The sequence below is a fragment of the Neoarius graeffei genome, chromosome 8, assembly GCF_027579695.1.
Source record: "Neoarius graeffei isolate fNeoGra1 chromosome 8, fNeoGra1.pri, whole genome shotgun sequence".
In the NCBI taxonomy this organism is placed as follows: domain Eukaryota; kingdom Metazoa; phylum Chordata; class Actinopteri; order Siluriformes; family Ariidae; genus Neoarius; species Neoarius graeffei.
Window position 1 is genome coordinate 81,198,656 of NC_083576.1, and position 24,758 is coordinate 81,223,413.

A 24,758-nucleotide genomic window follows, 5' to 3' on the forward strand; every position below is an offset into this window, starting at 1 on the left:
TTTTTCACCTTACTGAAGCTTGCTGTCTTGGTGATATTAGTGACAGCGCTGTTTCAATCTGTACAACATCATGCTAAACAATTATTACCAATAGATTAATACCAGTTGTCCAATAGTTAAAAGCAGAGGTTGTCAAACTGTATGATGATATTCTAACATGCCATAGTGTGGACCTGATTGTATGTCCCTCTCTTCTTTCTTTTTTTTTGAGTGGAATAACTGAGACTAGCATTTTTTCCAATTAGTGTCTTTTTTATATAATCACTAACATCTTTTTGTCCAATCTGTAGTCACATTTTCAAAACTCAAAATACAATACAGTATAAGCACAGCATCAGTCTGTTGTGGACTAAGCCATTAACACAGTTCATGCTTTCTATAGAATGAGAATGGGGATGAGAGTGTAGTGAAGATGCAAGGAGTAGACGTAAAGAAAGTTGGTGAATTCAAGTACCTGGGGTCAACTGTGCAGGAAAATGGGGGCTGCGATGGTGAGGTGAAAAAGAGAGTGCAGGCAGGGTGGAGCAGTTGGAGAAGGATTTCAGGAGTCATTTGTGATAGGAAAGTCCCAGCAAAAGTAAAAGGTAAGATGTATAAGACAGTAGTGAGACCAGCTGTGATGTACGGATTGGAGACCGTACCCTTAACGAAGAGACAGGAGGCAAAGTTGGAGGTGGCAGAGTTGAGGATGTTAGGTTTGTGATGGGAGGTTGGACAGGATAAGGAACGAGCACATCAGAGGGACAGCACATGTGGAGAGCTTGGGAATTAAGCTAAGAGAGATGAGACTGAGATGGTCTGGGCACATCCTGAGAAGAGATGCAGAGCATGTTGGAAGGAGAATGTTGAGGATGGAGCTGCCAGGCACACGAAAACGAGGAAGGCCAAAGAGGAGATACATGGATGTGGTGAGAGAGGACATGAAAGTGGCAGGTGTGGTAGAGAAAGATGCGGAAGACAGGGAGCAATGGAGACAAAAGATCCGCTGTGGCGACCCCTAATTAGGAGCAACCAAAAGAAAACGAAGAAGATGTTTTACACAGAATATGCAGTCAAATAACGTTTCTAATATGCTTACATTTTAAACTGTTTCACTAATTGTTGCTGTGTTAAGAATTTATTAAAATAATCTTTCAAAGCTTGTTAGCAATTATTAAAAAAAAAAAAACCTTGTGGACTCTGAACACAGGCCAATGTATTTTATTTATTTATTTATTTGTAACGCTGTTTGGATGTTGTCTTTTGTGTGGCATTTTCCTTTATTATTATTGTTTTTTTTTCCTGGAAGCTTGGATTTTATTTAATAAATCCACAAGCTGTATTCTGGTCTTTTCTGTTGCGTGTCAACAACACAAAATACGTAACAATCTCCATACTGAATGTTACACAAAAAATAATTGAAAAGGCAAATGCACGTGAATCACTAGAATAGGATCTATTGGCTGAAGGATTTTGTGACTTTTGAACCTGACAGCTGCTGGGATGTGGCAGATTTTGGAAACAAAATAAATTTTGGATAGGGTCCGAATGTTGGATTTAAGCGGTTTTGATGGTAACACATCAAACAACGCATACTAAGATATGTGGCAAGACTTTTTTTTTTGTTGTTCATTTAATGCTTTAAAAAACTGATTATAACAAGTGTATTATTGACTGAATTATAGCAGGAGCACTGTGATTAATTTTACAACTTTCCCCTCTCCTAAAGTGTCTCACCTATAGTCAATAGAGCGTATGGTAACAGAGACAGCTACGCCGACTTGGTTTTTTTGGGTCAGTTGTCTGTCAACATAAACCTAAAGGCCTTAATGCGCTGTTCTAAGGTCTGTTTTCAAGCTAAAAACAACAAACATGGATCATGAAAATTGAGTCTCATAACCTGCAATCTTCAGCGGTGTACTCAGGAGATGATGTTACAAAACACTTTATTTTCATGGCAAAAACGAAACTCTTCCTATATCTATTTAAAATTGCAAGTACAGTATCATGTACTGTTTCTTTCAGTATTTTATGTACTTGTTTGTGTTATTGTTCATTTTTTATGTACCAAGACAATTATAATGTATATTATGATCTGTAGACTTTGTTAATAGACATTTTTCTCATTAGAAGGTCCTTACACCATTATCCTGGATACATTATCGCTGTGTATTTTCTAATTCTATGATTAAAAAAATTTGTGCATATGTGTGTGTGTGTGTGTGTCACAGTGGTACAATGGTTAGCGCTGTCGCCTCACAGCAAGAAGGTCCGGGTTCGAGCCCTGTGGCCGATGACGGCCTTTCTGTGCAGAGTTTGCATGTTCTCCCCATGTCTGTGTGGGTTTCCTCCGGGTGCTCCGGTTTCCCCCACAGTCCAAAGACATGCAGGTTAGGTTAACTGGTGACTCTAAATTGACCGTAGGTGTGAATGTGAATGGTTGTCTGTGTCTACAGTGGTGCTTGAAAGTTTGTGAACCCTTTAGAATTTCCTATATTTCTGCATAAATATGACCTAAAACATCATTAGATTTTCACACAAGTCCTAAAAGTAGAAAAAGAGAACCCAGTTAAACAAATGAGACAAAAATATTATACTTGATCATTTATTTATTGAGGAAAATGATCCAATATTACATATCTGTGAGTGGCAAAAGTATGTGAACCTTTGCTTTCAGTATCTGGTGTGACCCCCTTGTGCAGCAATAACTGCAACTAAACGTTTGCGGTAACTGTTGATCAGTCCTGCACACCGGCTTGGAGGAATTTTAGCCCGTTCCTCTGTACAGAACAGCTTCAACTCTGGGATGTTGGTGGGTTTCCTCACATGAACTGCTCGCTTCAGATCCTTCTACAACATTTCGATTGGATCAAGGTCAGGACTTTGACTTGGCCATTCCAAAACATTTAACTTTATTCTTCTTTAACCATTCTTTGGTAGAACGACTTGTGTGCTTATGGTCATTGTCTTGCTGCATGACCCACCTTCTCTTGAGATTCAGTTCATGGACAGATGTCCTGACATTTTCCTTTAGAATTTGCTGGTATAATTCAGAATTCATTGTTCCATCAATGATGGCAAGCCGTCCTGGCCCAGATGCAGCAAAACAGCCCCAAACCATGATACTACCACCGCCATGTTTCACAGATTGGATAAGGTTCTTATGCCGGAATGCAGTGTTTTCCTTTCTCCAAACATAACGCTTCTCATTTAAACCAAAAAGTTCTATTTTGGTCTCATCTGTCCACAAAACATTTTTCCAATAGCCTTCTGGCTTGTCCACGTGATCTTTAGCAAACTGCAGATGAGCAGCAATGTTCTTTTTGGAGAGCAGTGGCTTTCTCTTTGCAACCCTGCCATGCACACCATTGTTGTTCAGTGTTCTCCTGATGGTGGACTCATGAACATTAACATTAGCCAATGTGAGAGAGGCCTTCAGTTGCTTAGAAGTTACCCTGGGGTCCTTTCTGACCTTGCCAACTATTACACGCCTTGCTCTTGGAGTAATCTTTGTTGGTCGACCACTCCTGGGGAGGGTTACAATGGTCTTGAATTTCTTCCATTTGTACAAAATCTGTCTGTCTGTGGATTGATGGAGTCCAAACTCTTTAGAGATGGTTTTGTAACCTTTTCCAGCCTGATGAGCATCAACAACGCTTTTTCTGAGGTCCTCAGAAATCTCCTTTGTTCATGCCATGATACACTTCCACAAACATGTGTTGTGAAGATCAGACTTTGATAGATCCCTGTTCTTTAAATAAAACAGGGTGCCCACTCACACCTGATTGTCATCCCATTGGTTGAAAACACCTGACTCTAATTTCACCTTCAAATTAACTGCTAATCCTAGAGGTTCACACACTTTTGCCACTCACAGATATGTAATATTGGATCATTTTCCTCAATAAATAAATGACCAAGTATAAAATGTTTGTCTCATTTGTTTAACTGGGTTCTCTTTATCTACTTTTAGGACTTGTGTGAAAATCTGATGATGCTTTAGGTCATATTTATGCAGAAATATAGAAAATTCTGAAGGGTTCACAAACTTTCAAGCACCACTGTACGTGTCAGCCCTGTGATGACCTGGCGACTTGTCCAGGGTGTACCCCACCTTTCGCCTGTAGTCAGCTGGGATAGGCTCCAGCTTGCCTGCGACCCTGTAGAACAGGATAAAGCGGCTAGAGATAATGAGATGAGATGAGATATATACAGTTAGGTCCATATATATTTGGACACTTACACAAATTTTGTTTTTTTACCTGTTTACTGAAACATATTAAAGTTATAGTTATATAATGGACATGGACATAAAGTCCAGACTTTCAGCTTTCATTTGAGGGTATCCACATTAAAACTGGATGAAGGGTTTAGGAGTTTCAGCTCCTTAACCTGTGCCACCCTTTTTTAAAGGGACCAAAAGTAATTGGGCAATTGACTCAAAGGCTATTTCATGGGCAGGTGTGGGCAATTCCTTCGTTATGTCATTCTCAATTAAGCAGATAAAAGGCCTGGAGTTGATTTGAGGTGTGGTGCTTGCATTTGGAAGATTTTGTTGTGAAGAAAACATGCGGTCAAAGGAGCTCTCCATGCAGGTGAAACAAGCCATCCTTAAGCTGCGAAAACAGAAAAAACCCATCCGAGAAATTGCTACAATATTAGGAGTGGCAAAATCTACAATTTGGTACATCCTGAGAAAGAAAGAAAGCACTGGTGAAGTCATCAATGCAAAAAGACCTGGACGCCCACAGAAGACAACAGTGGTGGATGATCGCAGAATAATTTCCATGGTGAAGAGAAACCCCTTCACAACAGCCAACCAAGTGAACAACACTCTCCAGGAGGTAGGCGTATCAATATCCAAAACTACCATAAAGAGAAGACTGTGTGAAAGTAAATACAGAGGGTTCACTGCACGGTGCAAGCCACTCATAAGCCTCAAGAATAAAAAGGCTAGATTGGACTTTGCTAAAAAACATCTAAAAAAGCCAGCACAGTTCTGGAAGAACATTCTTTGGACAGATGAAACCAAGATCAACCTCTACCAGAATGATGGCAAGAAAAAAGTATGGCGAAGGCGTGGTACAGCTCATGATCCAAAGCATACCACATCATCTGTAAAACACGGTAGAGGCAGTGTGATGGCTTGGGCATGCATGGCTGCCAGTGGCACTGGGTCATTAGTGTTTATTGATGATGTGACACAGGACAGAAGCAGCCGGATGAATTCTGAGGTATTCAGAGACATACTGTGTGCTCAAATCCAGCCAAATTGATTGGCCGGCATTTCATAATACAGATGGACAATGACCCAAAACATAAAGCCAAAGCAACCCAGGAGTTTATTAAAGCAAAGAAGTGGAATATTCTTGAATGGCCAAGTCAGTCACCTGATCTCAACCCAATTGAGCATGCATTTCACTTGTTAGACTAAACTTCAGACAGAAAGGCCCACAAACAAACAGCAACTGAAAACCAGTGCAGTAAAGGCCTGGCAGAGCATTAAAAAGGAGGAAACACAGCGTCTGGTGATGTCCATGAGTTCAAGACTATAGGCAGTCATTGCCAACAAAGGGTTTTCAACCAAGTATTAGAAATGAACATTTTATTTACAATTATTTAATTTGTCCAATTACTTTTGAGCCCCTGAAATGAAGGGATTGTGTTTAAAAAATGCTTTAGTTCCTCACATTTTTTAAACACAATCCCTTTTGTGTTTAAAATCATTCAATCATTTTGTTCAACTCACTGAATTAAAGCTGAAAGTCTGAACTTCAACTGCATCTGAATTGTTTTGTTCAAAATTCATTGTGGCAATGTACAGAACCAAAATTAGAAAAATGTTGTCTCTGTCCAAATATTTATGGACCTAACTGTATGTGTGTGTGTGTAAAGTGTCATTATGAGTATCTCATTTTTCTCAGCCGAACAAAGTAGACCAGCAGCTTAGTACAACATCTATAGTCATATTTTCAAAGTCCTTCCTGCACCATTCATGGCACATTTGGTGGCGCTGATCTCCGTTTTGTGGCCCTCGGCCTCTCGCCTATATTATATAGCTAGGGTTATAGTGGGGGGGGGGCTGGTCCTCTGGTAACCATGAGAGTTTGACTCCCCACTCCCATCTGTATTGTAGCAAGGCAAGGCAAGTTTATTTATATAGCACATTTCATACACAATGGCAGTTCAATGTGCTTTACAGAAGCAAAAACAAAAACAGTAAACAATAGAGAAATAAAATTACATAAAATAATTTTATTTTTATTCTAAAACAATTAATTAAAAGAATTTAAAGAAAAGAAAATAATAAGAATTAAACAATAGTAGAAATAAAATAATAAAATGCCAAAAAGAAAAAGGAGAAAAAGAAAAAGAAACCAGCGGAATAAAATAGAATAAAGTTAAAGTAAATTTAAAACATGCAGAGAAAGTAAAGATTATAAAAAATGTAAAAATATTAATTATTTAACAGAAAGCATCTGAAAACAGCTTGGTCTTTAACCTAGATTTGAAGCTGCCAACAGCAGGAGCATTTTTAATGTCCTCTGGCAGTTGGTTCCATAGCTGTACTGCATAGTAGCTAAAAGCTGCTTCACCATACTTTGTTTTAACAACTGCTTTTAATAGTAAATTTTTCTGTTGCGATCTGGTAGATCTGATTGGGTTAGGCCGCTGCAACATATCAGAGAGGTAATTGGGCCCTGTACCATTTAGAGATTTGTATACCAGCAGCAATACTTTAAAGTCAATTCTGTAGCTTACTGGAAGCCAGTGAAGGGACCTTAGAATTGGAGTAATGTGCTCTGTTCTTTTTGTTCGTGTGAGAACCCTCGCCGCTGCATTTTGAACCAGCTGAAGTCGTTTGATGGTCTTTTTTGGCAAGCCTGTGAAAAGGCCATTGCAGTAATCAACCCTACTAGAGATGAAGGCATGTATTAGTTTTTCCAGATCATTTTTTGACATAAGTCCTCTTAGTTTGGAAATGTTTTTAGGTGATAAAATGCCGTTTTAGTGATTGCTTTCATGTGACTGTCAAAGTTTAGCTCGCTGTCAATGAAGACACCAAGATTTTTAACCATTTCTTTAGTTTTAATCCCTTTTGTGTCAAGAATAGTGGTAATCCTGAGTCTTTCGTCTTTTTTTCCAAATAGAATTACTTCTGTTTTATCTGTGTTCAGCTGAAGAAAATTTTGTGACATCCAGCTATTGATTTGATCGATACACTGGTAGAGACATTCAAGGGGGGCATAATCATTAGGTGATAGAGCAAAATAAATTTGGGTATCATCTGCATAGCAGTGATACAAAATTGAATTTTTATTGATAATTTGCCCAAGTGGGAGCATATAAAGGTTGAAAAGTAATGGTCCAAGAATCGACCCCTGGGGGACACCACAGGTCAAGGGCATTGACGTTGAGGAACAATTTCCCAGGGTAACAAAGAAGCTTCTATCTTTTAAGTATGATTTTAACCAATTGATAACTTTACCAGTCAATCCAACCCAGTGTTCAAGTCGATATAGCAGTATGTTGTGATCAACAGTATCAAAAGCTGCACTGAGGTCCAGTAATACCAGGACTGATGTTTTGCCTGCATCAGTATTAAGATGTATGTCATTTATAACTTTAATCAGCGCTGTTTCAGTGCTATGATTGGCACGAAATCCTGACTGAAAATTATCAAAACGGCTGTTTGATATCAAGAAGGTAGCGTGCCTTGCCAGATGGCAGTAGGCACCATTTTTATGATGGTCTTTGGTATGACCCAACTGTGAGTAGAACTCACGATCTCCTAATCGAGAGGCGGACACGCTAACCACTAGGCCACGTATTTTACACTCTCAGAAAATAAAGCACATTATTGTACCTTTAGGGGTACAACGGCTTGTCACTGGGGCAGGACCTTCTAAGGTACTTATTTGTACCCTTTATATAGTGCTTGGGAACATATATGTATATGTATATATATATATATATATATATATATATATATACAGCGCCCTCCACAATTATTGGTACCCCTCATTAAGATTTGTTCTTAGGCTTCTAAAACTTAATTTTTTAAAATAATATAGGACAACAATGCAAAAAAAGAGAAAAATCCAACCTTTAATTCAAGTGCATTTATTCAGTGGGGAAAAAAAATCCCACATTAAGAAATAATTCTTTTACATGAAATCATGTGTGCCACAATTATTGGCACCCCAATGTTAATACTCAACTCCCTTTTGCCAACAAGACAGCACTTAAAATTCTCCTATAACATTTCACAAGATGGGAGAATACAGAGAGAGGGATATTCGACCATTCCTCTTTGCACAATCTCTCTAAATCATCCAGAGTCCTGGGTCCTCTCCTATGCACTCTCCTCTTCAGCTCACCCCACAGGTTTTCAATTGGGTCGAGGTCTGGGGACTGAGATGGCCATGGGAGGAGCTTGATTTTGTGTCTGGTGAACCATTTTTGTGTAGATTTGGCCACATGTTTAGGGTCATTATCTTGCTGAAAGACCCAGTGACGACCCATCTTCAGCTTTCAGGCAGAGGCCACCAGATTTTGATTTAAAATGTCCTGGTATTTCAAAGAGTTCATGATGCCATGCACCCTAACAAAGTTCCCGGGGCCTTTGGAAGAGAAACGGGCCCACAGCATCACCGATCCTCCCCCATACTTCACAGTGGGCATGAGGTGCTTTTCTGCATACTCATCTTTTGTGATGTATGAGAGTGTTTGTTGCCAAAAAGCTCTATCTTGGTCTCATCTGACCAAAGCACACAGTCCCAATTGAAGTCTCAGTACCGCTTAGCAAACTCCAGACATTTATGTTTATGCTTGTAAGTGAGAAAAGGCTTTTTCCGTGCATGCCTCCCAAACAGCTTGTTGGCATGTAGATAGCGCCTGATGGTTGTTATGGAGACTTTGTGACCCCAAGATGCTATTCTTTGATGCAATTCTCTAACAGTGAGCTTTGAAAAACGTTTTACTTCTCTTACCATCCTCCTCACCATGCGTGGTGGCAGGATAAACTTGCATCCTCGTCCAGGCTTGTTTGCCACTGTTCCAGTTGTTTTAAACTTCTTGATGATTCCTCTGACTGTAGATATGGGCAGGTGTAGGCGAGTGGCTATTTTCTTGTAGCCATTGCCTGACTTATGAAGGTCGACACACATCTGCCTTACTTGAATGGTGTGTTCTTTTGTCTTTCCCATGTGGAAGAGTGGATAAGAGAAATGGACATCTGTGTCACATCATATTTATACCCCAGGGAAACAGGATGTGATGAATTACTAATTAAAGGTTCCTAGATACTCTGATCAACTTTATAAACTACAGTAGAAATGACAGAAATGTTTCAATTACATTTATTTTCTAGGAATTGTTATGGGTGCCAATAATTGTGGAACAGGTGATTTTATGAAAAATAATTATTTCTTAGTCAGGGATTTTTTTTTAAATTCATTTGATGCCCGCGACCGGCTACTGATACTGCTTATCTGTCAGTGACACGAGGGAATCTGGAGCCAATCCCAGCCTCCTTGGGATGAGAGGTAAGGTTCACCCTGGGAACGTCACCAATCGATCGCAGGGCTGGGTGAAATACTTACCACTGATACTCACCACACATTTTATGATTAATATGCAGTGAAGAATATGAAGTTTTGAAGGTTATAGCTCTGGCATAAATATTAGAATAATACTAGTTGAGATTCGGACAGGCCTCCTGATAAACTCCTCCTCAGTCTCTTTAACAGGATTCACATGCTGCCTTCTACTAACAGGTGCTTCTTTATCATTGTCCTCTTCATCCCTCCTCCTCCTTATTCGCTTGCCTTGGACATGAATCCTCATAAAACCTGTAACATAAGGCTGATCAAACACAATTTCATTTAGGTTAACTTCTATGTGAAGAGGAGATGCAGGAGCAGTAGAATGGGATGGGTTCCTCAAAGGTGATTAGCTCCTTGAAGGGAAGAGCTCAATAAAGAGGAAGGGAAACTCAACAGTAACTGGCTCCTTGAAGGGGAATAGCTTAATAAAGGGGACAGGCTCCTCAAAGTCACCTCGCACTCATCATTTACACTATCATCATCGAGTCCATCCTCACCTTCTCCATCACCGTCTGGTACGCTGCTGCCACTGCCAGGGACAAGGGCAGACTGCAGCGCATCATTCGCTCTGCTGAGAGGATGATTGGCTGCAACCTTCTGTCTCTTCAGGACCTGTATGAGTCGAGGACCCTGAGGAGAGCAGAAAGGATTGTGACCGACCCCTCTCACCCTGGACACAAACTTTTTGAATCACTCCCCTCTGGTAGGAGGTTGCAGCCCATTAGAACCAAAACCTCACGCCATAAATCCAGCAATTTTCCCCACTGCAGCTGCCTCATCAATAAGGACAGAGACCCCCACTGACTCTATCCTCACACTTTCCATCTGCGACATTAATGCACTTTGTCTCTGAACTGCAATTTTTCTCATTTCAAGGTCATGTCATACATCTCCATTCTGTGAAATTTTATTGCACATTCCAGCACACATTGCACATATTCTCTTCCTCTCACACATTCATGTCATGACTCTTCTCCATCTTCATCATGTGACCTATTTTTACACATTCCGGGACATACTGCACAGCTTGGACTTCAAAACAACTCATGCACATACCCCCTAAATATGTCCACTTTTCAAATTTGTACATTTTAGATTCTTTTTTTTTTTTTTTTAATTCTGTGTATACAGCTACTTTTGTCTTTGTTAAATTCTTCATGCACCAATCACCAAAGCAAATCCCTTGAATGTCAGAACGTACTCGGCAATAAACTTGATTCTGATTCTGATCACAATCATCTTGCTCCTCGTGCTCATCAGGCCTGTGGGCTTCATCCTCTCAGTCTCTCTCCTTGGTGTTGTCATGAAGCTCAGTGACAGGAAACAGTTCAAACAGTGAACGTTTCCTTCCTCTGTCTTTCTCTGCCTAAAGAGATGAGCAAACACACAGTGAGAAACATCTACAAATATCTGGCCCCTAAATACAAAGCCCCTCAAAGGATGTGTTTAAAAAAATATCTAGTACACACATATCCTGTTAGTTGATTTATGATAGCTTTGGTACATTTCTCTTTCTTGCATATATCCCTCTGTATGGCCATTCTCCTGTCATTATTTCATCACACTGATGGAGTTCAGACTTCTCATGTGCACCAGAATATTCTGGTGCAAATCAAGACCACAGGAGCACATTAATGCCTTTTCTAGTTACACTTATTGGCCGACAGGTGGCGATATATTATTACATCGCATGCTTTTGCTCATTTGATTTATTTCTGTATGCTTTAATTAAGGTAGCTCCTTGTATGTTTTTAATAATCAGTGTTTTAATTGTTTTGTGAACAATGCTGACTGATTTATTCTCCACCAAAACGACTGGTAAGGAAGGTACTTTATTAATTAAAAAAAAAAACACCCAACAACAATTGATTAGAACCGTGGTTATTAATAAGGATTACTAGTGCATCTCAAAAAATTAGAATATTGTGAAAAAGTTCAATATTTTCCATCAGTTATTTAAGAAAGTGAAAATGTTATATATTATAGACTCATTACACATAAACTAAAATGTTTCAAGCATTTTTCTATTTTAATTTTAATCAGTATGGTATACAGTACAAAAACATAAAAAAACCCATCTCAAAATATTAGAATATTTCATTTCGAGTTTGAGTAAAACAGTATGAACACAGTGTATCTCTTGGTCTAGTTCAGTACACACAACCACAATCATGGGGAAGTGTGCTGACTTGACTGTTGTCCAGAAGATGATCACTGATGCCCTCCACAAGGAGGGTAAGCCACAAAAGGTCATTGCTGAAAAGGGTGGCTGGAAAAGGTGCACAAGCAACAAGGATGGCCGCAGTCTTGAGAGGATTGTCAAGAAAAGTTGATTCAAGAACTTGGGAGAGCTTCACAAGGAGTGGACTGAGGCTGGTGTCAGTGTATCAAGACCCATCACGAACAGACATCTTCAAGAAAGGGGATACAACTTTTGCATTCCTAATATCAAGCTACTCCTGAGCCAGAGACGATGTCAGAAGTGTCTTATCTGGGCTAAGGAGAGAAAGAAATGGACTGTGGCTCAGTGGTCCAAAGTCCTCTTTTCAGATGAAAGTACATTTTGCATTTAATTTGAAAATCATGGTTCTAGAGTCTGGAGGAAGAGTGGAGAGGCACAGAATCCAAGGTGTTTGAAGCCCAGTGTGAAGTTTCCACAGTCTGTGATGATTTGGGGTGCCATGTCATCTGCTGGTGTTGGTCCACTGTATTTTATCAAGTCCAAAGTCAACTCAGCCATCTACCAGGAGAATTTAGAGCACTTCATGCTTCCATCTGCTGACGAGCTTTTTGGAGATGCTGATTTCCTTTTCCAGCAGGACTTAGCACCTACCCACAGTGCCAAAACTACTACCAAATGGTTTGCTGACCATGATATTACTGTGTTTGATTGGCCAGCCAACTTGCCTGACCTGAACCCCATAGAATCTATGGGGTATTGTCAAGAGGAAGATGAGAAACACCCGACCCAAAAATACAGATACGCTGAAGGCCACTATCAAAGCAACCTGGGCTTCAATAACACCTCAGCAGTGCCACAGACTGATCACCTCCATGCCACACCGCACTGATACAGTAACTCATGGTAAAGGAGCCCCAACCAAGTATTGAGTGTATAAATGAATATACTTTTCAGAAGTTGGACATTTCTGTATTGTAAATCCTTTTTTTTTTTATTGATCTTAGGGAATATTCTAATAATTTAAGATACTGGATTTCTGATTTTCATGAGCTATAAGCCATAATCATCAAAATTAAAACAAAAAAGGCTTTAAATATTTCACTTTACATGTAATGAATATAGAATATATGTAAGTCTACCTTTTTGAATTAAATTATGAAAAAAAGGAACTTTTTCATGATATTCTAATTTTTTGAGATGCACTAGTATACTGAGTCTGCAGTGGTATTTTAACTAATATTTTTATGAAAGCCCGTTTCTGCAATAATAACTCAATCTCATAATATGAATTACGTCATAATAATGTGACATCAAGTCGTATTTTTTGAGAAAATGTTCTCATTATTATGAACATTTAAGTCATAATTATGGTGGCGGAAATGGGCTTGCTAACTAACTATGTTGTTATTGTAGTTCCGGAAGCCACGAAGCCTCACGCGCACAACTGAAGTCCAAACGACTCCTACGTTTCCCTTTAAATGAGGTTGGACCATCTGAGTGCGTAGGGGGTTTAAACCCCAATAAAGAACTGATGATTACATGTTGTTTAAGAGATTCATCCTATTTGTATCTAAGTTGTGATTTTGACATACTTATTAATCATGTCAAAACGATGGTTTAATAGAAATACTCTTAATTTCATTCGCGTATACTTTGTTTTGGTTCGCGTCCTCCCCCCGTGCCTGAGCGAATAATGGTACGTTCCAGCCCATCTGTTCTCCTTGTTGTGAAATCGTGATTGGAACTGATTGTAGTAGTAAGTCCACTAGGTCGCGATGGCAACTGAGCAAGTTTTGCTGTTCAGTTAAAGAAAGTCATATGGCAAAAAGAAAAGAAAAGCAAAGAAAAGCAAAGAGAGGACAAAAGAGGAAAGTTGGATAGTTTCGTCACCGAACGACACCTAATGTGAGAAATACTGAACTCGAATCTGTTTTTCGGAGTGAAAAATGTCCCAGGGATGTACAATTTCTGTGGAGGAGATCCAGTCTTGGTGGGAAGTCCCCGCCATAGCGCACTTCTGCTCACTCTTCAGGACGGCCTTCAACTTACCAGACTTTGAAATTGAGGTAATTTTAGTAAATAGATATGTATATGTTCATTTTAATGCCCGGTTGCTTTCTTTAAAGAGTCGGAAAACAGCCACAACTGTCGTAACTATTGTCTCACGCGCACCTAACCCTCTAACCCTAACCCCATAGCGTTGTAGTCTCTCTCTCTCTCTCTCTCTAAACAGGACTAAAGTCTGAAATTGGGATTATAAATACAATTTATTATAACAGAGTTTGTTTTGGGGAGTCCAAATGAGCACTTATTGTGGTGTTTTCGGTTTTATTTATCGACAAACAAACAAAACTAGCTCGCTTAACGAACATTCAAAACACAGATGACGTCATTACTGTTTGGAGAACTCCACGTTGTGCTTGTGGATGCTTTTAAAGTTTGTTAAATGGTTATTAAAATCAATTGTGAAGTGCTCAATGAGAGTTTGTGAACTTTTTTTCTTTTGTTGTTGCTGTTTTGGTCATCCTGTCCCAGGATCTGATCACATCCTTTTTTATTTATGCAGCAGACAAATAGTCTGAGTTGAGCATGAACCTTATTCTTGCATAGTAATAGTAATAATGATGATGATGATGATGATAAAGCCACACTTCTAAAGTGTTTTAGATGTTTGCCAGTGCATGTACAAGTTATTTTAATAGGCATACTTTTTTTTTTAAATTAAACTTGTCACTTTTTTTTTTTGTATTCGCTTTTAAAGCCAAGTCCAGGATGAGTTTATTGTTGGTCATCAGCCAGGCCTCATTATTCATGAGTGCTTTAGAGCAGACTGAGGCTTTCAGTCGACATTGACTGACTCATTTAGTCTAAAGGTGTCGCTTTGTGATATAAACATCCCCCTGAAATTGAAAAGTAGCCAGTTGAGTTGCTCAAGTTTTATTGGTAGGTTCCTTGCCAAGGAAGAAAAAACCTACTGGAAAGCCGAGAAAGCGACTTGGATGCATCATTTGACCCCCTCTCTCTCTCACACTTTTTTTTTTTTTCTTTCTTTCTTTCCCCCCTTTCTTCTCTTCCCCCCCCCTCAGAGGTGCGAAACTCACTTGGCATTGCTTTGTTGTTGGAGAGCATTGAAGCTTTACACATCACACGCTGAGTCCCCAGGAAAGCTGTAATGAGAACACAAAGCAGATTTAAGCCATCCTGTGTTGTAGTTTGTGGCGTTTGGTAATTAATTTTGCAAGTAGAACATCTTCCTGTCTGGTTTTTTTTTTCTTCTTTCCCCTCTCCTCATTTGGGTCCGATGAAGACAGCAGTGCTTGCCCTCAGCCACTGATCGCAAAACAATCCGCTGGCTGTCTTTCAAGGGATCTCGTTTGTTGGATTTAAACAGATCAGAGATAAGCACGCCTCTGCTCACAGATCCTGTTTCCCTGTTTGATCCTAACACACTGACCTGGGTTACTGTCTGGAGTGTTTTCCTTATTCTCCCGGTGTCTGTGTGAGTTTCCTACAGGTTCTTTGGTTTCCTCTGCCATCCCACAAGCATTCTAGTATGTGGATTGGTGACTCGAAATTTGCCCCTAGGTGTGAATGTGTGTGAATGGACGGGCGTCCCAGCCAGGATGTATTCTCACCTCTTACCCAGTGTTCCCAGGATATACTCTGGGTCCACCCTGACCATAACCAGGATTAATACTACCTTCAAATCCATGTAGTCGGTGTTCAAGTGATTTTAGTCAGGGGGGGAAAAATGGACGATATATGAAAAGTTAAGTTTTTGTCTTATTGAAATAAAACAATTATCACTTAAATTTTGCCATGATATTCATATAGAAAGCTGCCGTGACATTTTGTTACTGACACCCCAGCTTGGCTCATAGAACAATAAAAGTTCTCAAGTTGTAATTGAGACAACTTTGTGATGGTGTTCAGGCTGTTTTTTTTACTTCACAAGTAATGACATTTCTGGCAGGATTTGAAAGCAGCAGAAGTGCTTACTGATGGTGAAGGAATAAAAAAAAAAAAATCAGAGTAGCCCAGTTACTAAACAGTCAGGTCAAAAGTAATTGTGGACGCTTTTTTTAAAACACCGTTTCAGTAAATCGCTCTTGGATCCCAGTGCTAAAACGTTTTTTAAGATCATTACATGTATTACCAAATGTAAACAGTAGTAATGAGTGAGTAAAACGGATTAATGAGAAGTTTGGGAATGTTTCCCTGGTAATGTACGTGATTATTTTTGGGATCAGAAAGTCGCTACGGTTTTGAGGTAAAACTTGGAGCGGAAGCCATGGCCTCATGGTTAGAGAAGCAGCTTTGGGACCAAAAGGTTGCTGGTTCAATTCCCTGGACCAGCAGGAATGGCTGAAGTGCCCTTGAGCAAGGCACCTGGGCTCCCCAGGCTGCTCTGGGTATGTTGTATGTCGCTCTGGATAAGAGCGTCTGCTAAATGCCTGTAATGTAATTTAAACATGGGTGTTTTCCCACTTAGTCCAAATACTCGAGTACACACTCGGGGCCGATTCTGGGCTTGTTTTGTGGACGAGGCTCATAATCGCAGGTTTGTTTTGTTTCACATAGTCTGAACTGTTGCTCAAAAGCTGCATTTCCACTTAAAAAGAAAGAAGGAAATGTGTGAACGACCTCAGAGTTGGGGTGTTGGTCATGGAAAGACCTGAAGGACCCTCGAGGTCGACTGGTAGGGAAGAGTAATATTAGATGGATAATTAAAAAAAAAAATTCAAAGTGATTGTGGTGTTTTACAGGGAGCGAATGAAGATTGTGAAGTGAAGCTTTGATGTATTGCTGAATTTGAGTTTATTGAGCAATGTAAAGAAGTAAAATCTATATCTGGTGAAATTGGCATTTTCTACCTACTATATATATATATACACACGTGCGTGTGTGTGTTTATAAAAATTGCAAGCTTTCCTGAATGTTCACCTTTGTATGCACCATAGCCACTACAGGTTATCATTTATATCCTGGTTACTATTAAAATTTAAAAGTGAGTAAAACTAGCTATTATTATATATATCTTTTTTTTAAAAATCATTCAGAAAATGTCAAATTTTATTACATCTGTGGCACAAAAGCATCACATACATTTGGAATTAAAGAGATGGGGAAAATTGTGTATTGTATAAATTGTATTTTTAAATTTATTTATTATTTTTTTTAGTTCTATGTATAACCTTTTTGTCTTTGCTAAATTCTTCTATCTTAAGTGTTCAAGAACCAATCACCAAAGCAAATCCCTTGTATATGTGAATGTACTTGGCACTAAAGTTGATTCTGATTCTGATTCCGAGAATCAGAAATTCCTGAGTTTTACTTTACCTTCCAAAAAAAAAAAACCCCTCCGGTTTACAACTTGTTGCTAATGTGTTTTAACGAAACGGTGTGAAATCTTTGCTCTCTGTGGGGAAAATCTCTTGTTTTGTAATGAATTTTGTCAACTATTATTGTTTTAGAGGAGTCCTTATGAAGCAGGGTGTTTGGCAGTTGAAAATAAGACAACTCGTGTGATTCATGGAAATGTGTGCATTATGTGGAATTGGTCTTAGAAACAATTATAAATAATTACCACACACCAACCCTTACCTTCAGCCTGTCCGTCTCTCCTTTCTCGAGTCTATCAGCTTCGTTCCTATTGTGAGGAGTCTATTCTGTCTGAGTGCCTTGAGTAAGATGTCAGGTTCAGGTCATTTATCGTCATTAAGAGTCTTTTCACATCACTGGCTGTAGTGGTAATCCTGCCATTGAATCAGGAGGTGCTTATACTTCTGCCTGTTAATAAAGGTTGGGGCGTTCTTTATAGATAGTCCAGGTTATAGATGAGAGAAAGAAGTTTCTGAAGTAATGTAAAACCATTTTTGATCTTGTGCCATAATTACAGGTTTTTCTTGAAAGGAAAGGCTGTTCAAGATTGCACTAATTGTACTAGTTTAAAGGAAGTGTTTGCATGCTTCACGGAAGTTGCGTTATACTTGTAATAAACATGCAACAACCGCAACACGAGGCCAATTTCATCATCGGAAAATCCATCCTGATGTGTCCTCGTTTTAGTGCTGGTTCTTTTACTCCGGTTTTTGTCCGCTGTGCGTTGAACCGTGGAGTTTGGGTGTGTGGTTTAACTCTTGAGACATTTTCTAGAGTATCTGTTATAAGGAAGACTGAGCAGGCCTTTGCTTTCAGCACATCCTGATAACCAGAGACGAAGCATAATCCAGATATGATCCACGTGTCGTCAGCTTCCTTAACCAGCGTCTTCAACCAGCTTGGATTGGATTCTCCTGGACTTGTTGCTTTGGATGAAAGGCGTGTGCAGAATGAAGAAATGTAAATGTGGAATTCAATGCAAATGGCAGCATTACCTTGAGAAAATTACCATTTAATTTAAACGGATTCAAGGTCATACAGCAGCTGGGCGCAATTGTGTTTAGGGCTGAACAACATTTACGGTGTAGTAAATTTGGATTTAAATAAGCAAATACATAAGAGCCTTTGATTGGGTAGTTACTACAGTGACTTTTTCTGCAGGCAACAAATAAAATTAAAAAAAAATTTTTTATTTATTATTATACCCCTGCTCCTGGGGGGGGGGGGGGGGATACTTGTTTACCTCTGTCTGTCGGTCCGTATCTCCGTCTGTCTGAAACACCCTTTTTCTCAGCAACCATAAATCATAGCCACTTGATACCAAACTTCAGCTTGGGGTTCTATACCATGTATACCGTTTTCAGGTCTGTCACACATCAACTTCCTGTTTATCGACTGAATGTATTTACGAAACGTAGAGCGTGGATTTACAAAATTTTCATGACCCTTTTCTCAGCAACTACAAATCACAACTGCTTGATATTTGGTACCGAGCTTCAGCTTGGGGTTCTATACCTTTTTCAGGTCTGTTGCACATCGACTTCTTGTTTACCGACTGAATGTATTTATGAAACATATAGGGTGGGTTTTGACGGTACTTCAAAATGACAGTTTACTAGGATGCTATTTGAAATCCCTGAGGAGAGACACTGCTCTTTACTTACTTGTTTCAGGGTTAATTATTTGTTGAAGTCAACATTCATAATAATGGCCCTTTTCCACTACCCTTTTTCAGCTCACTTCAGCTCACTTCAGCCTGACACGGCTTGCGTTTTGACTACCAAAAACCAGCACAACTCAGCTCGCTTCAGCCCTGCTTAGCCCCTAAAACTCGCACCGTTTTGGAGTGGGGCTGAAGCGAGCCAAAGCGAGCCGAGTGAGGTTGGGGGCGTGAGCAGACACTCCCCTGTGCACTGATTGGTGAGGAGGAGTGTCCTCACATGCCCACACACGCCCCGCGAGCGCGCTGGGATCTGTAAACACCGCAAACCCGGAAGGAGAATAATTACGAATTACGAGAATTTCTGGAGCCTTATGCGCCTCGCCTCATCTATACGCTCTTGCCAGTATCTGTCCGCGTTGTCGGTGACAACAAGCCACAGCACCAAGACCAGCAACACTAACGACTCCATGTCCTCTATGTTTATTGTTTACTCTCCGGGTCGTGAGACTACCGCTTAAAAGATCACTGATGTCACTGTTTGCGCCGCTTAACGACATCACCTGACGTCCACCCACTTTCGCTAACTCCACCCAATGTGTCCACCCACTTCCAGCCAGCAAGGTTCAGCGTGGTTGTAGTCGAAATGCAACTCCAACAGCCCCGCTCAGCACGGCACGGCTCAGCCTGACTCAGCCGCGTTTGTAGTGGAAAAGCGGCATAAGTGTCCTATTCCTTCAATTGCTTGCGTTCTAAGCGGCGGGGATACGTAAGTGAGCAGTAGCCCACAGTTGATCTTGTATCCTGAACTGATGCAGTGAGTAGCTTCTCATTTCTTAAACAACCATCTCCAAAGACGTATCTTGTAGTCGTGGAAAACGTGTTACTCTGTTTCAGAAGAATTAAATTCAAAAAGAATTAAAGAATTTAAATTGCCTGCATCAAGCAAAGAAAATGACTGGAATTGGGTTAAGAACTGTCCAGTGCATTATTAAAATCTGGAAGGCTAGTGGTGAAGCATGGTCAACTTTGTGGAAAAAATGTGGTTGGAAAAAACTCTTGACCGTGATCGGAGATAACTTAAATGCTTGAAGTCGAATCATAATTGACGGTAAAGCTCATGACTGTATTTGATAGTGAAAGTAAGTTCGTTTCCACATGCACAATGAGACGAGAACTCGCAGGATTGAGGCCAAGTTTATATTAGACCGTATCTGTCTCGTTTTCTTCGCGGATGCACTGTCCGTTTACATTAAAACGCCGGGAAACGGGAATCCGCCAGGGTCCACGTATTCAATCTAGATCGTGTCTGGTCCGGTGCTGTGTAAACATCGAGAATACGCGGATATGCTGTGCTGAGCTCTGGCTGGCGTAGTCATTGGACAATGTCACTGTGACATCCACCTTCCTGATTCGCTGGCGTTGGTCATGTGACGCGACTGCTGAAAAACGGCGTGGACTTCCGCCTTGTATCACCTTTCATTAAAGAGTATAAAAGTATGAAAATACTGCAAATACTGATGCAAATACTGCCCATTGTGTAGTTATGATTGTCTTTAGGCTTGCCATCCTTCCACTTGCAAGTGGTAAGTGATATGCGCTGGGATCACACACACAGCGGCTCAGTCCCGAATCACTGCTTGTGCACTTCACTCGCGCGCTCTGTGAGCTGCGCAGGGCCGGAGTGCGCACCCTCCAGAGGGCACTCGCTGTTCAGGGCGGAGTGATTTGGAGCGCAGGATGCCTGCGGAGCCGAGCGTATCCGTGCATTGGTGTTGCTGTGTGCACACTAATTGTTTTAAAAACGTTAATCTGATGATCCGCTGATACGGTCTAATGTAAACCCCACCTGAGACTAAACAGCTGTGTGGCCATAAGAAAACCATTTATTAATGAGACTAATCAGAAGAAAAGGTTTCAATTTGCTAGGGAGGTTAAAGATTGGACTTTGAAGTGATTGGAAAAAGGTCATGTGGGCTGATGAGTCCAGATTGACCTGATTCCTGAGTGATGGGTGTGTCGAGGTAAGAAGGGAAGCTCATGAAGCGATGCACCCATCATGTATAGTGTCCACTGTACAAGCCTCTGGAGGCAGTGGGGTTGCTTCAGTTGGTCAGGTCGAGACTCAACAACGTTATGGGGCAATAAAATGAAGTCAACTGGTGACCTGAATGACCAAGTTATCATAACACCAATGGATATTTTCTTCCCTGATGGCATAGGCCTAAAATTCAGGCTTAAATTGTGAAAGAGTGGTTCAGGGAACGAGGAATCATTTTCACACATGGATTCGCCACCACGGAGTCCTGACTTTAACTCTACTGAAAGTCTTTGGGATGCTGGAGAAGACTTGAGTGGTTCAACTCTCCTGCTGTCAATATAAGATCTTGGTGAAACATTAATGAAACTCTGGATGGAAGTAAATGTTGAGGTTGCATTAAGGTTTTTTGAAATAATGCCATGACACATGCGCAGACTAATCAAAGTTAGAAGCTGTCAAACAAAATATTATTGTGACTTTTTTTTTTTTTTGGCCAGGCTACATTTTAAGCCCCAAAGTGTTTTCCAAATCGGAAATGTCTAACAATATTGTGTTAATATAGATAGATAGATAAAGTATGAGGGTCTATCGAGCCTGTAGATCATTATAACAGCCAGTTAATCCTGTGGATAAAAACACCATGGCGGGATTTTTGTGCCTCGTTCCTGAGAGCACAGTCGGACTTTTGCTTCGAGCTGCTCATATTGCTGAATACAGACGAGTTAAAACACTTCAGAAATGCTTTCAGTGAGAATTCACTTGGTTTAATAGTTAAAGGAGAACTGAGGGCAATTTTAAATTCATCTCATTCTCATCTCATTATCTCTAGCCGCTTTATCCTTCTACAGGGTCACAGGCAAGCTGGAGCCTATCCCAGCTGACTACGGGCGAAAGGCGGGGTACACCCTGGACAAGTCGCCAGGTCATCACAGGGCTGACACATAGACACAGACAACCATTCACACTCACATTCACACCTACGCTCAATTTAGAGTCACCAGTTAACCTAACCTGCATGTCTTTGGACTGTGGGGGAAACCGGAGCACCCGGAGGAAACCCACGCGGACACGGGGAGAACATGCAAACTCCACACAGAAAGGCCCTCGCCGGCCCCGGGGCTTGAACCCGGACCTTCTTGCTGTGAGGCGACAGCGCTAACCACTACACCACTGTGCCGCCCCAATTTTAAATTTTTTTAAATAAATTCTATTTCTCATTTTATTAAATATAGGAATGCATTTTTGATCGCTATTTTGTCGCTGCTATAGCAAGTTATGAGTGTTTGAAATATGCTCTGTAATACCGGTAAATCAGTCCATATGTCAAAGCAATGGCCGTAAATGAGATTCGTTGAGACCTGTGCGAGACATCGTAGGACGGAAGTAAAACGTACAGCGGAAATCAAAGTGACCAGCATCTGCCAACGTTGTCAAAAGGCACGCTCGCCGTCTTTCGAACGCTGATGTAATCAAGCCGGAAGTTTTTGTTTGTTTTGATAGCAATCAGGAAAGTTTGAAAAAAGTCGGCAGTAATCGTCATTTAAACTCGTTTTTGTGCAATATTTCGTTTGGAAAACAGTTTTCAAAATGGCGGCACTGACACTTGACGTTTCGAAGTCTTGCACAAGTCTCGTGAAGATCGCGCGGGTAAGCGACGCCTGCCGTGGACCAAACGAACTAAATTCTACACGGCTAAAAACCGAATATGCCGATAAGTATAATATTTAATTGCAATTAGTTGCCAATACGAGTCACGATATAAGGTTACTAAAACCGAAAACGCAATTGAATAACACGCTAATTAAGAAATAAAGCAAGTTTAAAAATAGCTTCAGTTCTCCTTTAATCGCACAGTTTTTAGCTCATCTGGCCATAGGCCAGACCAGATGAGTTTTTGATCATGCGTCATCTGTCCACGATTTACAAAAATCGCTACTCCTCTGACAGGATTGATCAGATTTCGATCAAACTCCTATGCAATGTTCCCCAGATGGGTGTGCATAAAAGTTGTCAAGATGGTGCCAGCGGTTATAGTTACGATTTTTATGGGCCGATATGAGAAACAGCTCTTGATTTTGTATCTGGATGATTTTATGCATTGTGCTGCTGTCAAGGGATTGGCTGATTAGAGAGCTGCATAAGACAGCAGGTGAATGGGTGTTCCTAATAAAGTGGCCGGTAAGTGTATATTTGACTGACTGACAGCCTGAATACCTGACTGTAGAGGCCTAAAAAGCATCATAAGATAGAATGTTCACATTTCCTGGTACGTTGGTTCTGTTTTGTGTCGTAGCTGGAGCAGTGTAGATGAATCGTTGATGTACGTCATGTGTACAAATGCCTTAAAGCAGAGGTCACCAACCCGTCGATCGCGATCGACTGGTCGATCTCGGAGGCTTTCCCAGTCGATCTTGGGGGATGAGGAAAGAAATTGGAAGATTATACAGAAATACACTGCAGTATATCTGATTGGCGTTCATATTACATGTCTTCCAATCGGCCCACTACAGCTTTCCCCCTCTGTGTCGCAGGGTTCTTTTTTTTTTTTTTTAAACTCCTGCTGCTTACGTCTCTGAGCGCCGTCACCATGGTGATAGCCTCGCAATACAGTTCAGGGTTCTCCACGAGGGGTTTTAGAGGTGCGGGCCGGCCCCCTTTCTGTGATTCCCGCCCCGTTTAATTTCTGCCGCCCCTTTACAAAAGGAAGCATGATATTGCCTATAAAACCGTGAGGATATAACCTGGCTGTCAGTGTTACTGTAGCTCTTGAAGTGTTTCCGCGGAGTGGTGGATCGGACTCGAGCCTGGCATGAACCGCTCCGACGCGCTATAATGACACCAATCTATCCCCAGCCAATCAGGAGACTTAATCAAACACATCCCCCGCCCACCAATCTATCACCAGCCAATCAGGAGACCTAATCAAACGCATCCCCTGCCCACTTGTGTCCGTGTCTGAGACGTTGAATTTTCACAGAAGGAGGGAAGAAGTTGACTGAGGTAAGACTGTGTGATAAATTAACGAACGAATAAGAGCGGAATTTCAACATCTAGGGCTCAAGTTTGTTACCGTTAAATAAGCATTGCTTGTGGGGGCGTCGTGGCTCAGGTGGATAAGGCACCATACCATAAATCCGGGGACCCGGGTTCGATTCCGGCCCGAGGTCATTTCCCGATCCCTCCCTGTCTCTCTCTCCCGCTCATTTCCTGTCTCTATCCAATAATAAAGGTGAAAAGAGCCCCAAAAAATAAGCATTGCTTGTACAGTAACGTTATGTTGTTACAACGCTGACCCACTTTTAACGTGCCGAGTACCGACTGTAGCTGCTAACATGCTAATTAGCTTGCTGTCAAGTTTTTCCTTTGTCGAGCTTTAAGCGTAAGGTCATGGATGTTACTACTGCTTGTTCCTGCCGTAATATGATACGTGATATGAACCTGTAAGGCACTCACTGACCGTGTTCAGTCACAGCCATCACATTGACTTGAGTTGCGTGATGAACTGTAACCTCTGTAGCATGACAGCAGTCATTGGTAGTAGTATCACTGCAAGTTCATATTTGTCTTTATTGTGTATGTATGGTTAAAGAAAATCAGTTCATGTTGAATTGAAGTTGTCATTTTGTCACTCAAGTTACAATTTGTGATATATCATCACTGTTGTGTTGTAATTTCAGTTGACAATTTCCATTTTATGTTGCTGTGAAATTAATTAATTTAGTGTTACAATACAAACAAGACTGTGCAACTGATCTTAACAGTTCAGCTTTCTCATTACAATATTATTAGTTGATATTAATAACAATCTGAGTCATTGGTGGTTCATTCATTCTGCTCACTACAGATATAGGCCTATATATATTTTGTGTATAGTTAATTTCCATTGTATGTTGTAAGGCAAGTTTA

At 40.6% G+C, this 24,758-nt stretch overlaps 1 protein-coding gene across 1 annotated transcript in view; it reads left to right on the forward strand.

Annotated features, from left to right (window-relative positions):
- The first annotated feature begins 13,533 nt into the window (after positions 1-13,533).
- Positions 13,534-24,758, forward strand: part of LOC132890940 (chromatin remodeling regulator CECR2) — a 93,690-nt gene continuing 82,465 nt past the window's right edge. Inside the window, exon 1 of the mRNA XM_060928337.1 lies at positions 13,534-13,835. Coding sequence (XP_060784320.1) covers positions 13,716-13,835 — 120 coding nt within the window. The 5' untranslated portion in view covers positions 13,534-13,715. The remainder of the gene's footprint in view (positions 13,836-24,758) is intronic.